The 16,571-nt window shown below is 44.7% G+C and overlaps 1 protein-coding gene across 1 annotated transcript; it reads left to right on the top strand.

Annotated features, from left to right (window-relative positions):
- Positions 1-8,806: 8,806 nt before the first annotated feature.
- Positions 8,807-9,645, top strand: LOC125518818 (E3 ubiquitin-protein ligase ATL9-like). The gene has a single exon (XM_048683688.2). It carries the CDS (start codon positions 9,018-9,020, stop codon positions 9,474-9,476), a length of 459 nt encoding a protein of 152 aa, XP_048539645.1. The 5' UTR covers positions 8,807-9,017; the 3' UTR covers positions 9,477-9,645.
- Positions 9,646-16,571: the final 6,926 nt, after the last annotated feature.

The following is a 16,571-nucleotide window of genomic DNA, read 5'->3' as shown; positions in this document are numbered from 1 at the left end:
TTCATCATCACCGTAACCACGTCGTCGTGCTGACGGAACTCTCCCTTGGCCTCAGCTGGATCAAGAGTACGAGGGACGTCACTGAGATGAACGTGTGCTGATCGCGGAGGTGCCGTACGTTCGGTACATGGATCGGTTGGATCGCGAAGACGTTCGACTACATCAACCGCGTTATTAAACGCTTCCGCTTTCGGTCTACGAGGGCACATAGACACACTCTCCCCACTCGTTGTTATGCTTCTCCTAGATAGATCTTGCATGATCGTAGGTATTTTTTTTGAAATACTATGTTCCCCAACAATTTATTCATGTAAACAGAACAACTCTTATTCTCTGACTTAAATGAATAACCGTATCGCAATAAACACGATCCAATCATATTCATGCTCAACATAAACACCAAATAACATTTATTTAGGTCCAACACTAATCCCGAAGATAGAGGGATTGTGCGATGGTGATCTTATCAACCTTGGAATCACTTCCAACACACATCGTCGCCACGCCCTTAACTAATCTATGTTCATTTTGCAACTCCTGTTTCGAGTTACTAATCATAGCAACGGAACCGGTATCAAATATGCTGGGTTACTATGAACACTAGTAAATTACACATCAATAATATGTATATCAAATATACCTTTCACTTTGCCATCCTTCTTATCCGCCAAGTATTTGGGGTAGTTCCGCTTCCAGTGACCATTCCCTTTGCAGTAGAAGCACTCAGTTTCAGGCTTAGGTCTAACTTTGGGTTTCTTCACGGGAGTGGCAACTTGCTTGCCATTCTTTATTGAAGTTCCCTTTCTTTTCCTTTGACCCTTTTCTTGAGACTAGTGGTCTTGTTAACCACCAACACTTGATGCTCTTTCTTGATTTCTACCTTCGCCGATTTTAGCATCACGAAGAGCTCGGGAATCGTTTTCGTCATCCCTTGCAAATTATAGTTCATCACGAAGTTCCAGTAACTTGGTGATAGTGACTAGAGAACTCTATCAATCACTGTCTTATCTGGAAGATTAACTCCCACTTGATTCAAGCGATTGTAGTACTCAGACATTCCGAGCACATGCTCACTGGTTGAGCTATTCTCCTCCATCTTGTAGGAAAAGTACTTGTCAGAGGTCTCATACCTCTCGACTCGGGCATGAGTCTGAAATACCAATTTAAGCTCTTGGAACATCTTATATGCTCTGTGGCATTCAAAATGTTTTTGAAGTCCCGGTTCTAAGCCATAAAGCATGGCGCACTAAACTATCAAGTAGTCATCATACCGAGCTTGCCAAACGTTCATAACATCTGCATCTGCTCCTGCAATAGGTCTGTCACCTAGTGGTGCATCAAGGACATAATTCTTCTATGCAGCAATGAGGATAATCCTCAGATCACGGATCCAGTCCGCATAATTGCTACTATAATCTTTCAACTTATTTTTTAGGAACATATCAAAAAAACGGGGAGCTATAACGTGAGCTATTGATCTACAACATAATTTGCAAATACTATCAGGACTAAGTTCATGATAAATTAAAGTTCAATTAATCATACTACTTATGAACTCCCACTTAGATAGACATCCCTCTAGTCATCTAAATGATCACGTAATCCATATCAACTAAACCATGTTCGATCATCACGTGAGATGGAGTAGTTTTCAATGGTGAACATCTCTATGTTGATCATATCTACTATATGATTCACGTTCGACCTTTCGGTCTCAGTGTTCCGAGGCCATATCTGCATATGCTAGGCTCGTCAAGTTTAACCCGAGTATTCCGCGTGTGCAAAACTGCCTTGCACTCGTTGTATGTGAACGCAGAGCTTATCACACCCGATCATCACGTGGTGTCTCGGCACGACGAACTGTAGCAACGGTGCATACTCAGGGAGAACACTTATACATTGAAATTTAGTGAGGGATCATCTTATAATGCTACCGTCGTACTAAGAAAAATAAGATGCATAAAGGATAAACATCACATGCAATCAAAATATGTGACATGGTATGGACATCATCATCTTGTGCCTTTGATCTCCATCTCCAAAACACCGTCATGACCTCCATCGCCACCGGCATGACACCATGATCTCCATCATCTTGATCTCTATCAACATGTCGTCACATGGTCGTCTTGCCAACTATTGCTTTTGCAACTATTGCTATCGCATAGCGATAAAGTAAAGCAATTATATGGCGCTTGCATCTTATGCAATAAGAGACAACCATAAGGCTCATGCGAGTTGCCGATAACTTTAGCAAAACATGATCATCTCATACACCAATTTATATCTCATCACGTCTGGACCATATGACATCACAACATGCCCTGCAAAAACAAGTTAGACGTCCTCTACTTTGTTGTTGCAAGTTTTACGTGGCTGCTACGGGCTTCTAGCAAGAACCGTTTTTACCTATGCATCAAAACCACAACAATTTTTCGTCAAGTGTGTTGTTTTAACCTTCAACAAGGACCGGCCGTAGTCAAACTCGATTCAACTAAAGTTGGAGAAACAGACACTCGCCAGCCACCTGTGTGCAAAGCACATCGGTAGAACCAGTCTCATGAACGCGATCATGTAATGTCGGCCTGGGCCGCTTCATCCAACAATACCGCCGAATCAAAGTAAGATGTTGGTGGTAACCAGTATGACTATTACCGCCCAGAACTATTTGTGTTCTGCTCGTGCATATAACATCTACGCGTAGACCTGGCTCGGATGCCACTGTTGGGGAACGCAATATTTCAAAAAAATCCTACGATCACGTAAGATCTATCTAGGAGATGCGTAGGAACGAGACGGGAGAGTGTGTACACATACCCTCGTTGACCGAAAGCGAAAGCGTTTAGTAACGCGGTTGATGTAGTCGAACGTCTTCACGATCCAACTGATCCAAGTACCGAACGTACGGCACCTCCGAGTTCTGCACACGTTTAGCTCGATGACGTCCCTTGAACTCTTGATCTAGTAGAGGGTTGAGGGAGAGTTCTGTCAGCACGACGACATGGTGACGGTGATGTGATCCGCGCAAGGCTTCGCCTAAGCACTACGACGCTATGACCAGAGGAGCAAGCTGTGGAGAGAGACGCCGCACACGGCTTGGAACAATTGTTGTGCCTCCAAGGGGTGCCATGCACATGTTTATAAAGGAGGGAGAGGGAGGAGGCCGTCCCTAGGGGCGCACCATAAGGGGGGAGTCCTACTAGGACTCCCAATCCTAGTAGGATTCGGCCCCCCTTTTTTTCCTTCTCATGGAGGGGGGAAAGGGGAAAGGAGAGAGAGTAGGAGAAGGAAAGGGGGGTGGCGCCCCCTACCCTACTCTAATTCAGCCTCCTCCCTTGTGGGGGGCACACCAGCCCCTTGTGGGCTGGTTAGCCCCCCTCCTATGGCCCATATGGCCCATATCTTTCCCCGGGGGGTTCCGGTAACCCCTGCGGTACTCCGATATGTACCCGATACATTCCGGAACCCTTCCGGTGTCTGAATACTACCTTCCAATATATCAATCTTTACATATCGACCATTTCGAGACTCCTCATCATGTCCGTGATCTCATTCGGGACTCCGAACAAACTTCGGTCACCAAAACACATAACTCATAATACAAATCGTCATCAAATGTTAAGTGTGCGGACCCTACGGGTTTGAGAACTATGTAGACATGACCAACACACATCTCCAGTCAATAACCAATAGCGGAACCTAGATTCTCATATTGGTTCCTACATATTCTACGAAGATCTTTATCGGTTAAACCGCATAACAACATACGTTATTCCCTTTGTCATCGGTATGTTACTTACCCGAGATTTGATCGTCGGTATCATCATACCTTGTTCAATCTCATTACCGGCAAGTCTCTTTACTCGTTCCGTAATGCATCATCCCGTAACTAACTCTTTAGTCACATTGCTTGCAAGGCTTATAGTGATGTGCATTACCGAGAGGGCCCAGAGATACCTCTCCGATACTCGGAGTGACAAATCCTAATCTTGATCTATGCCAACCCAACAAACACCTTCGGAGACACCTGTAGAGAATCTTTATAATCACCCAGTTACATTGTGACGTTTGATAGCACACAAGGTGTTCCTCCGGTATTCGGGTGTTGCATAATCTCATAGTCAGAGGAATATGTATAAGTCATGAAGAAAGCAATAGCAATAAAACTTAACGATCATTATGCTAAGCTAACGGATGGGTCTTGTCCATCACATTATTCTCCTAATGATGTGATATCGTTCATCAAATGACAACACATGTCTATGGTCAGGAAATATAACCATCTTTGATTAACGAGCTAGTCAAGTAGAGGCATATTAGGGACACTTTGTTTTGTCTATGTATCCACACATGTATCAAGTTTACAGTTAATACAATTCTAGCATGAATAATAAATATTTATCATGATATAAGGAAATACAAATAACATCTTTATTATTTCCTCTAGGGCATATTTCCTTCAGAACCAACTACCAACCCTTAGACACTAAACTGGTGAAGGTACATAAAAAAGGGCAACAACAACGATAGGTGATGTCAAGTGAAGGAGACCAAACTATTTCGCATCTAGATGTGTTTAGGCTCTCCTTTATTTCTTTTCTAAAACAAATAAAAATGCCAAAAGGTGCACTTGCTCTTTCACATATATGTCCACACCCACGCGGTTCATGCCTGGACTAGAGGAGATGAACCCGCCCTATGTCCTCCCGCCGCACAAGGCTCTTCTTGTTGTTGGATATGGATAATTCTACACCTACAACGGTCCTTACAAAAATCCCTTTACAGACTCTCCCCTCAACTAATCTTCCACTAACCACCCCTCCTCCTTGAATTTCAAGGTGGTCACCTTTTCTCCCCATTAAATCTCGTCATTTCATCTCGTAGCTACAATTCTGTAAAACTAGATGATACCCTCCACATTGCAGCGGGACTATCTTGCAATATATTATTTTGACGAAATTTGCTTGTCTGAAATTTGAATATGAGGATGAAGGCCAAAAATATGTATGATTTATTGTATTCGATTATTATATAGGTGTAAGATATTTATAATGTGAGTAGTATTTTCCATGCATATTTAGAGAAGTAAAAATAGTGAGATTGATGAAGTGAGATGTGTGCATGTTGAGGGAAATATTATAAGTAACATTTCACATGCATGTTTTGTGGAATGAAGGTAATGGGATTGGTGAGGGGACATGCATGATTAGGTGGCATATGTGCATGTTGATATAAATAGAGATCGTGATGATAAATTACTTAAGAATATACTAGATGATGCCCCACGTGTTGATGTGGGATACTGTGAGACTTTTAATTGATTCGATATGTGGGTGTGACCCAAGTGTTGATCCACATTTCATGACTATAGATGAAAATAGATGTAATATAATTATAAATGGGACCAAAGGGTTGAAGATGAATTTTAATAGAAGGCAAAACAACCACGAGGCACCACTTTGAAACATACAACGCAATATTCTGTTATCATTTTTAGATAGGTTGAAGGAAAAAAAAACCGATGTGTCCCCTAGCCAAAAAATTGTATTATTGTGTAACAAATCAAGGATGGAAGCAATGTAAGCATCATTGATTTTAGACATAATATTCCAATCAATGATACACACCATCAACATATTTAAGATGATTCTGGTTTGAAGGTATCCCGATACTGGATGAAAAAACACAATAAACATAACCTTAAAATTACATTTAAAATGCACAAAACATAAAAGATGTATGTATAAATAATATGAATATGGAATCCGTATTTGTATTAATATGTAATCCGATGTGTCCCCTAGCCCAATTTTTGAAAAGGACGAAAGAAAATCGGCCGTTGGGAAGAAACCCAAAGACATTGCTTTTTATGCTGAGAAAAGGCCCGGAAAAATGTCTCTATCTTCTGTGGTGGCGTAACTGCAAACTAAAGGAGAGGCCCTTCTCGTGAGAACCATGGTTTTAGCCTTACACTCAGAGGACTTAACACTATGCTAGAAGCACATTCTTGAAATATTAAATAATAAAATATGAGATCAACGCTATCTAGAATATAACAACAAAATAACGATAATGATAAAACACACCTAAGTATATTCTTCCTAACATTTCCTGCTTTCATTGTAGCAGAATAGCATGTATTCTTCCAAAGGATGTTATAAGATATATAGATGCAGCTAGGGGTACCAATGTTCTGTTGGAATTATAATACTACAAATTTCGCCTGCGCAATATGATCTCTCATATGTATTTGGATGAACCATTGGGGTACACCCATCATTCAAAAAAAAATGTGCAAAAACTATCCAATGGTATCTACAAGTACACTATGTTACTTTAACTTTGGAGCTCTCTCATTCAATTGAGGTATTAAATTTTGAGTTTGGTTCACGATTTTGAATGGGCAAAAACTTTGATTGAGGTTATTTTGAATTTGGTTCATAGTTTTTAACCAATTGAGGTGTTCAACTACGGATCTGGTTCACAATTTTGTCTAGGTCAATGATTTCGATTGAGGTGCCCAATTTTTAATTTGGTTCATGATTTTGACCGAGCCAATGATTTCTCAAATCAATCAGCTAGTTTGCCTACAAAAATCCATGATTCCCCCGCACTCTCTCATCACCTGGAAAAAAAATCGTCAATGTATGACACAGTAGCACCAATATAGTACACTCGTTCATCAGGCCAAGAAACTTTCTCACATACAAGTGGATTTATTAGCAAATAACACATAATCACGCCTCTAAAATGCCCCACCAAAACACCTTATTATATAATTCATAAATCATACATCATCATCTCCCTCATGCGCCAAACAAAAGATTTTTCTAGAAAATCCCTAAAACACAAATGACGCAACAAAGCGCGCACAACCCTTCTAGTCACTACATGAACTGCCATCCCTTGAAAGGGTAAAAGAATAACACAATATGTACATGTGAACAATATATATTACATGAGTTGTACTACGTACATCACTGTACAGTGCGTGCATATTTATTTTTAAATCCTCAAATTACTAGTAGTGGCGGGCAGAACCAAGTGATTGCCCCTAATGCGTGCCTTTATTAGTGGCAGGAAGCAAGTCTATCGGCCACCGCTGATTTTTTTTTTTTTTGAGACAAATCGGCCGGGAGGCCAGTGACGAGCACAGTTTTGGGCTTAGCCCGCCACTGGTAGGCTGTTTCCCAGTAGTGCTAGTGTTTATGGGCTTGGGCCTTTGGCTGGGCTGACTATCGTCGTCGACCTACCCGGTGGAGATTTCCTCATTAACATCCATGTTGTACTCAATGTTCAACCAATATTATAATAACGACATGAAGATTATCGTCTTTTGATACACTCCAAGTGAATTGCATCTGATGTCGGGTCCATATTTCTCTCTTTCCCGTGTGCCACATCATAAACACATATACACATGCATCAGAAATGAAATGATCTGCATGAAGGGCCCGCGTGACTGCGTGTGCACAGTCCTGTCAAGGCTCGCTCCTCCTGGTAAGTCAGGGTGTTGTGAGAGGCTCAGGCGCTGGTCGCCTCGCCCACCTGGCAAGTCTGATGCAGGCGGAAGCGACAGCTTGCTCTGAGGCCTTACAAGTTGCGGCTGATTGGGGTATGGTGGACATTACTGTTGAATCAGACTGCCAACCTTTGGTGCGGGCGGTACAAAGCAGCATTTTGATCTTGCACCTGAAGGAGTTATGTTTAGGGATATTCGCATCTTTGCCAGGCTTCACTTTAATTCTGTAATTTTTTCCTTTGCGCCAAAGGAATGTAACATTCTCGCCCATGTACTAGCTTCTATGGGTGCACAAAGGCAATCTCCTGAACAGTTGTGGGCTGAGGAATTGCCGGATGATGTAAACGTCAGGAAGGCCAGCGTTTCTGCTGCGCCAGTGAGTTAATGGAATCAGATGTTTCATCTCAAAAAAAAAGCTCGCTCCTCCTTGGATCCATCCCTCCTACTCCCTCTATTCCGAATTACTTTCGTATGTATGGATGTATCTAGATGTATTTTAGTTCTAGATATATCCATTTCTGCGACGAGTAATTTAGAACGGAGGGAGTACCAATCACTAGCACTCACACACGCACCAACACAAATAGAAAAAGACAAAAATAAAAAGGAAATGAAAGAAATAAAAGAAAATGAGTGGCTTATAAAAAACACAATAACTTACAAATAGCAAAAGTGTTTTCGAATGTATTGTTCTGCTCCCGTGTGCATATGCATCTGAGTTGAACAACACATTTTGAAAAAAAAAGGAAACAATGTCACAAAAATGTGATATTTTTCTATGACAAACATTGTTCAATGCTTTACCAACATGCGAAATTTCAAGATGAAAAAAGATTCATCTAGGACTAGACGGAAAAAATGTTTAAAAAGGCAATTTTTAAAAACAATTTGAGAATGTCGGTTTTGTTTTTATGCCAAGACCTCACGAATGTTACCACGAAATCCGGCATCCTAATAAAACATTCATCAATTTTAGTCCAAAAAAGTTCAGATATTTTGAACATTTTTCCTATTTCTTTCGATTTTAGTGCAGAAACTCCATGTCCCAGTGTTTTATCTATTCTCTCCGTTCCTAAATACTTGTCTTTCTAGGCATTTCAACAAGTGACTACATACAGAGCAAAATGAGTGAATCTACACTCTAAAATATGTCTACATACATCCGTATGTAATAGTTATTTGAAATGTTTAGAAAGACAAGTATTTAGGAACGGAGGGAGTATTATTTACTTGCCAGCCATGACGTTACATTCCCACGTACGCCCCGGTTATCATCGAGCATAAACAAGCAAGGAACCGCGCAAGGTCCGTCGCTAACTTTGTCTTCGACGTATGTGCATCTGGCAATAAATCGGAGCAATTTTACACCCTCGCCCACAGTGCTGGCTTCTTGCCAGTTTCCCTTCGCCCACGCAGAATCCTCTCAGGAGTTGTGACTGATGTTACACAATGCAGCAAAAGCAACGTGACGCCTAGCTTGTTCGCAGTTGCACCGATGGTGCCGCCGCCGCCGCCGCCGCCGTCCGATCAAAGTAGGCTCATCGTCGTCCGCTTGGTCGTCGCCTTTGCGGCCTTCCTGTTCGCGTTTTTCCTGTGCGGCTGCTGCAAGGGATATCGAAACAGCCAGGCTCGGGCTGCGGCAGCTCAGCCGCGGCTGCTCCGAGATCTGCCGCTTCGCGGGGCCTGCGCCGCCAAGCCGACGGCCCGCCTCCCGGCGTTCAAGTACAACGGGTCGGTGAAGCACAACGTGACGGGCGGAGGGGAGGAGGCAGCCACGTGCTCGGTGTGCCTCGGCGCGTTCCAGCTCGGGGAGACGGTGCGGCTGCTGCCGGCGTGCCTGCACCTGTACCACGTGGAGTGCATCGACCCGTGGCTGGACGCGCACTCGACGTGCCCGATCTGCCGCTCGGACGCCGACCCGACAGCGGGCGTCGGCCGGCTACCCCCTGTTTAGGCTTGCACGGTAAGCCGGCGAGGGACGTGCGTACATGCTGCTCTCCGTGCCGAGCTGCCTGAAAACGTAGGCGTCAGCTCAGTTTAGGAAGCACACAAGAGGCAGCGATGTAAAATTGAGAGTTTTGTTTTGTTTTTTTACTGATGGACACCGTGATGGTTTTTTTTTCTGTATCGTTGTTTCGTTGGCCCTCTAAAAGGATTTCATCTGGATCTAAATGTCCATTTTGTAGAGTTCATGCACATGTTCGGCTAAATCCATAACAATCATTCGTCTCCCTTCACATATAAAGCAACCACCACATCCATACAATAAGTTTAAGTACAAGAAAAGTAAACAATGGCTAAGACAACAAGACAAACATGCTCAACTATAAAGAAACACATGAGTGGCTAGGTGGCATGGCAAGGATGTGCCTTTGCCGTAGTCATCAATGTCTATCATGTCGCCTAACCGATCACAGTCCCGCTGCCTAAATAGTATGTGACAGTGCCGCAAAAAACCCAGGAATTTGGATATACAGTCGGTGGCCCATTACAAGAAAACTCCCTCAATAGCCATCTTGTATGTGTCGTCCAAATGGTCTAGGTCATCATCATGAAAACTAAGTAAAAGAGGCATCTCCTCCTACCGGTTTGGTTGGCCCGAATTTCCAGAAACTCAGCAAGGTCCAAGGCCTTATATTCAGGTCATAGAGTCTCACGGACAAATACACCAAAGAAAAGGGACAATAATGCAGGCGAAGAAGACATGGGCCCCAGTCTTAGGGACAGCACAAAGAGTGCACAACCATCGTCATGTCCATGCCGCTTGACCACCTTCGTCCCCGATCGGAGACGATTAAGAAGAAGCCGCCACACGAAGATCTTAATCTTCAAAGGAAAGGGCACTTTCCACAAAAGGCGTGGTCCATGCGAGAGTCGGCGCATGGCATAGAGGGTGGGTATGCCGGGGCAACAGAGAAGAGCCCAAACAGGGCCAAGTGCCAATATACGACGCATGACTAGTCTAGGAGCATCGAAGGAAGGGCCTCCCGAAGGTTGTCCCAAGTAAGGTTTCCTTGAGCCCAAATGACTCGTCGGAAACCTTACTTGGGACCATCTCAATTGCCTATGGAAACGGAAAGCCCAAGTCAAAGGATGTATTGTTGTGTGATGCATGGTTGGCCACAAGTGCGGAGTTTAAAGGCATGAAATGCAATGCGGTATTTTGGCAAAGTATGCATGGTTGGTTAATGAGCACAACACTATGTGCCCTACGACATGGAAGTGATCCATGATAGCGGGCAGAGGTCACTAGTCCAACGATTGGTACACCATTCAAAAAGTCGTCAACAAGTAGTATAGTGTGTATGCACAAGTGCGAGCAAGGTGGTCAAGGGGCGCATCGCTCGAAGAGCTAGTAAGTTTTGCTTCTTGTTGCTCTATGTGTTCATTTCATACATTTGCTCATTATGGCAACTTGCTGATTACATCATTGTCTGTTCCGTAGGTGTGTGCGTGTTCTATCATAGTACGGAATGCAAGTATTTCACAATGATGCATTGTTGGAGAAAGCTCAATGGCCATGCCAACTGAATGCATTACCTATGAAAAAAAGCTCTAGGTGAAGAAACTTGACATCTTCAACACCGACCCTCAAACTGCCCACATACATACGGACCGTGTTGTTCTGACTTCGAAAGCCGTCCAACGCGGTCCTATATCGGAATGCTCGGCGGTCCGGACGTACCTTTTCCCGTAAACCAGTGACAAAGTGGGGAGGGAGATTTGCGGGCGTCCGGACCGCTGCCACGCCCGCTCCTGACTACCCTGGTCGACCAAAAACCCTCCTCCTTCGCTCGTGTGCGTTCCCGCCCGGCGCGGCTGCCTGCATTCGTGTCGCTGTAGAGCGGCCGTTCCGTATTGAAGCCGGCACTGAGCGGATGCGACCTCTCACTGGTGTCGGAATTGAAGCGCCGCACCGTCCGAGAGAGCAGCACGCGCCGCGTCCCCGTTGTCCATGCTTGTTCAATGCCAGAGCGACATTTGTTGTACAAGACAGAAGGGATATCTACCACACTCATTCAATGCCCATCTGTTTGTATGCCGCCATTAAGCAGGCACGCCAGCTGAGGAACCAACTCCAGCGTTGCACATTGACGCACCCGGCCTGGACACTTGGCCTTATAGGAATCGGCTATTTAAAGGCGGCCACACCTGGCTAAACTCCACACCACAACACATTCGCTCTACATCCTTCTCCCTTGCACCACATTCATCATGACCGCGAGCGGGGATGCTCTGTGGGAGAGCATGTTGACGTAGAGGAAGCACGAGATCACCGCCCTTGCGGCCACCTGGCAGAGCCGTTGTGCCAGGCAGATCAAGGCCAACTTGTAGGCTAGCTCCCCCGAGCTCGGTGATGATGGCCCCACAATGAAGACGGGGTCTGACGAAGACAACATGCCAGAGCCGGCGCTGGTGCATGCCGTCTTGACCATGGAGCAGGCGTAGGCGCACTACCACACCGCCATGGTGGATGGGGAGCAGCTTGTGCCGGCTCCTATGTCGGCGTTTCGGCAGGCACGAAAGGAGCAGAGATAGAACCTGCTCCTCCTCGAGCAGCAGCGGCTGGCGGAGGACCAAATCTACTACGAGCTCGCAAGCGAGGAGGCCGTGGCCGCCATGGCCGCGGCGAACCTGTCGTGGAATTGTCACGATAGATGTCCTAGTGTGAGGACTTAGTCGTGGAGCCATCGCAATGAGGTTAGCTTAAAGGGGTTAATCAGGACAAAGGATACGAGGAGTTTATACTGGTTCGGCCCCTTGTGGTGAAGGTAAAAGGCTAATCTAGTTGGAGGTGGTATTGCTAGGGTTTCGATGAGCAGGGAGCGAATACGCTTAACCTGACTCTCGATTTGTTGTCTCTTATCCTAAGACGCTACTGGGTCGTCCCCTTATATACACGGGCTTGACGCCCTGTGGCCTACAGAATCCCGAGCGGCTCATACAGCGTGTCCGGCTCGGTGACATATCTTACATGTCTTACATTACAAGTCTATACATACATGGCGGTTTATACTTACGGGCCTTAAGCCGCCTCTGGGCTTGGGCCTCTTACAAGCCTAACTGTGAATCGCCATCTTGTATACTCTTGGGCTTCATACAGGTGAACTGCCATTGTGGTTGACCCGGCCCCTCCTGGGCGGGTCATATCTGGTAGCATATCCCCAACATTAGGCCCCAGGTTGATTTGAACTTTGTTCATGTCAATCTTCAACACTTAGAAAAAATCCTTCTACATCTGCTGTGAAAACCTTGTAACCCGCCATGACGTCATCTTCAGGAATTTCGGAAACCCGCCACGACGTCACCTTAATGGATCTTTATCTTTAATGTCTTCCCGAAAATCAAGGCGTCCAATTAGCTGGATAATTATCATTTGGCCTCCTCGTCTTTTGCGCCTGCCTGTTGCCCCTTTCCTTATAAATAGGGCCAAACCACCCCCTTGTCATTCTCCTTTCTTATCCTTCTCGTCTTCTCCTTCCTCGCGACGCACCAGCCCTCGCGAACTCCGCCGTCGTTGACCTTCGTCCCCTTCATCAACTCCGGCTGCTGCATCGCCCTGAACGATCCAGAAATACCGCGACACTCCTCCGCTGTCAGCTAGCATCAGTAAGTATCCCCCTTTCCTTTTCATGGATCTGTTCTTTAGGGTTTCGGTGTTCGTCGGCGTTCATTACTGCTCTTCCTTCTTCTTGTTAGATCGCGTAGCTTTGATTTGAAAACAATGTAGATCCTGTGCGGTAGTAGTTTAGCACCCGATTTTGATATTAGAACATATCTTCTTTGCGATAGATCTCTTCTAGGGCATCTCCACTTTTCTGCTGCTACCTCTGTAGGTTTAGAATTTATTTCCCTTTTCTGAACAGCGCTAGATCCAAATTTATAGCTTCAACCTGTGGAACATGTTTGTCCTAACACTTAGCAAATTTTGCTCTTGGTAGATTTTGAATATCTTAGTCATGGCGGCCTATTCTGCCGGCTTATCGTTACTTCATATATCATTAGCCCTCGCTTAAGCCGCCATTCTGAACATGCACTGCAATTGTTAACTTGTAATCTCACCAACTAACTTGAGCCGGCAAATTATTTCCTTCCTTTAGGTTGTCCTTACACCATGCCGCCAAATACAATTACTACCTATAACTGGGTTCCCTCCATCGTCACTTAGAGAACTTTAAAGGACTTTGTCACCATTGGATATTTGCCAGAGAAAAGTGTCATGCATTACCATGCTCCTGACCCGGGAGAAGAGAGACCTCAGCCAAAAGACGGGGAAGTTATTGTATTCACTGATCATATGAACCGGGGCTTCTCGCCGACCGGCTCTAAGTTCTTTAGGGATGTTTTGCACTTCTTCAAACTCCATCCGCAAGACATTGGACCCAACTCCATATCAAACATCTGTAACTTTCAAGTTTTCTGTGAGGTATACCTTCAAGAAGAGCCTAGTGTTGAGCTTTTCAGGGAATACTTCTACCTGAATCGGCAAAATGAGTTCACAAACGGGCCCAGCTTGGAACTTGGTGGAATTTCAATTCAACGCGGAAGAGATGCCATCTTCCCTCAAGCAGCCATGCCGAGCCACCCCAAGGACTGGAATCAAACATGGTTCTACTGCAAAGATACCTCGCCGTCTAATCAAAATCCATTGCCGGGTTATCGTGTTGAACGTCTCGACTCAAGTTATCAACTCCCTGATAAACTTACCGCCGCCGAACGCAAGAAACTCATCCCTACAATCAGAAAAGTCCAAGCCTTGCTAGGAAACGGTTTAACAGGAGTCGATTTAATCCGCTGCTGGGTCGCATGGCGGATCATACCCTTAAGCCGCCGATCCGCCTTGATGTGTACTTATACTGGAGGAACAGACGATCCCTTACGCCATAGCTCTCTGCGTCTGACTGAACAGGGCATCATTGAAATGGCAACAACACTTGTAAATAGCAAATTTGAAGACTGCAGGAAAGTGGGTTTGAATCCTTTCTACAAGCTTAACCCACCACCAGATGTAAGTCTCTTGATTTCTTTTACCTTACTTCATCATCCAAACATTGTGTGAACTCAAATATGTTATTCTTCCGCAGGCTAAATTTGACTTCTAGAAGGCAAAATATGACCACTAGGCTGCAAAAAAGGCTAGGGCTGTCGCGAAAGCTGCCAAAAGACCATCAAGAGATCTAAGAAGAAACCAAGCACCTCTGATCTGCTTAAGTTGGACAAAACCTCTGAGTCGGAGGTAGCCCTTGACTCTCTTGGCTTGTTTTTCAACCACCTTATTGACACTGACTATTGCCAGGATGACATGGGATCTAGCCAAGCGGTTGAAGAAGAGGTAACTATTATTTCCTCCGACTCAAAACCTTTACCAAGGCAGAAACTTCGGCGAGTAACCCGGAAAGTAAGGTATTCACACCCCTTGGCTTATTTAGATCCTCATTTTCTTTTGAAACGACAGCAACACGAGAGCCGCCGCCAGACCCGGACCAGTGGAGGTGAAGATTTATCCTCCGGTTTACCAAACACTCCTCGAAAACGCCAAAATGAGGTTCTTTTTTACCTTAACTCTTTTTTTTACTGGCGGGTTTCTTCCGTTAACCACTCAATTCCTTTGACTTATTTTTGCAGGAGATTTCCCGCTCTTCCTTTGGTGATTCATCTCAGGCTCAGCTGCCAGCTTTCAAGACTGCCCCTGGGTCAGAATGATTACCTCTCTTTTGTACCTTTATATGTTTACCCTTATGTTGACTTGTCCAAATTCTTTTTAGCGGCCAAGCAAAACCCAATAAAAAGGCGAAGGTGATAAAACCCAGCGAAAACCCTAAAGTTGCTGAACCAGACCAGCCAACTTCTGCACCACAAGCCTCTGAACAACCAGAAGATCCTGCTCCCAATATTCAACCTGAAATGCCTGAGTTGTCTGTTGATGACACCAATATTGACCCGTCACCACTGAACCGTCAAGCTCACTTAACCCGCCAGAGACTTATACTGATGAAGTTTTAATCACTTGCACTGGATTTACTGAGCCGGCGAATCCAACTATACTAGCGAGACATTCTGCCAAATAAGAAGTCATGGAAAGACGGAAAGTGAGGTTTCATGTCTCCCACTATGCTCAATTGAGTAATAGTGAACTATTATCTGGTTATCTCAGTCAAGTGCACTCCAGCCGTGACTTGGAAATTGAGATGGTTAAACAGATACACGAGAAGTATGAGGTACGTCATCCGCCTTATAAAAGTTATATATCCTGCCAGCCCTCGAGTCTTCTGATTATGAGAAGATTGAATAATCTGTAGACTTTAAAAACTTACAAGCTTCTGTTCTAGACTCCCTCCAAGTCCGGTTTAAAATTAAATCGGATGCTGATAATAGCATAATTTTGCATTTGTAGTCCCCAAGGGCCGGTTTAATCAGTATGAATGAGCCGGTCCTATTGATCATTGTGTAAAAGAACATAACTTAACTGCATAGCCCCATGAGTCGGCTGAGACTGTTGACAGCACACCCGGCTCATCCTTAGAAAGAGACAAGCAATATGCATTAGCCCCCAAGTGCCAAGTGTTTTTGCTTGCAAAGCACTTGGGACTTTAGAAAAGCCGTTTCCGTTGAAAAATTGCGTTGACAGACATTAGCCCCCAAGTGCCAAGTGTTGTTACTTGCAAAGGACTTGGGACTTATATTGTTGTAATCCGCCATGAAATTTGACAAACTTGTGCTGTATGCAGGCTGCTACTGCTGAACTAGAATCTCAACTGAACGATGCCAAGACTCGGCTGGCGGCTCAAGAAAATGAGACCCGAAAAGCTAAATCAAAATTCCAGTTTAGTGTGTCTGAGTCGGAGAAATTGAAGCCCAGTTTTACTGAGGAGAAAAGGCTTGGGATGAAGAAAAAACTGCCTTGATACAGCGTGCTGAGAAAGCAGAAGCTGCTCTTCAGGAGGTGACCACGGAGCTCTCCGGTTTAAAACACCTTGTGTCTCAGATGGTTTCCGCTATCTTCGATGAGTCGCCTTGTTACTTATCCAAAGTGAGTATTTGTCATCAT

The sequence above is a fragment of the Triticum urartu genome, chromosome 7A (genome assembly GCF_056163025.1).
Source record: "Triticum urartu cultivar PI428250 chromosome 7A, HENAU_Tu73, whole genome shotgun sequence".
Classification (NCBI taxonomy): domain Eukaryota; kingdom Viridiplantae; phylum Streptophyta; class Magnoliopsida; order Poales; family Poaceae; genus Triticum; species Triticum urartu.
Note: the sequence above shows the minus strand (reverse complement) of the source record. Positions and strands in the feature narration are given on the sequence as shown.

Bases quoted from the DNA above. Each gene is read 5' to 3' on its own strand.
- LOC125518818 (XM_048683688.2), top strand. From the start codon at position 9,018: ATGGTGCCGCCGCCGCCGCCGCCGCCGTCCGATCAAAGTAGGCTCATC.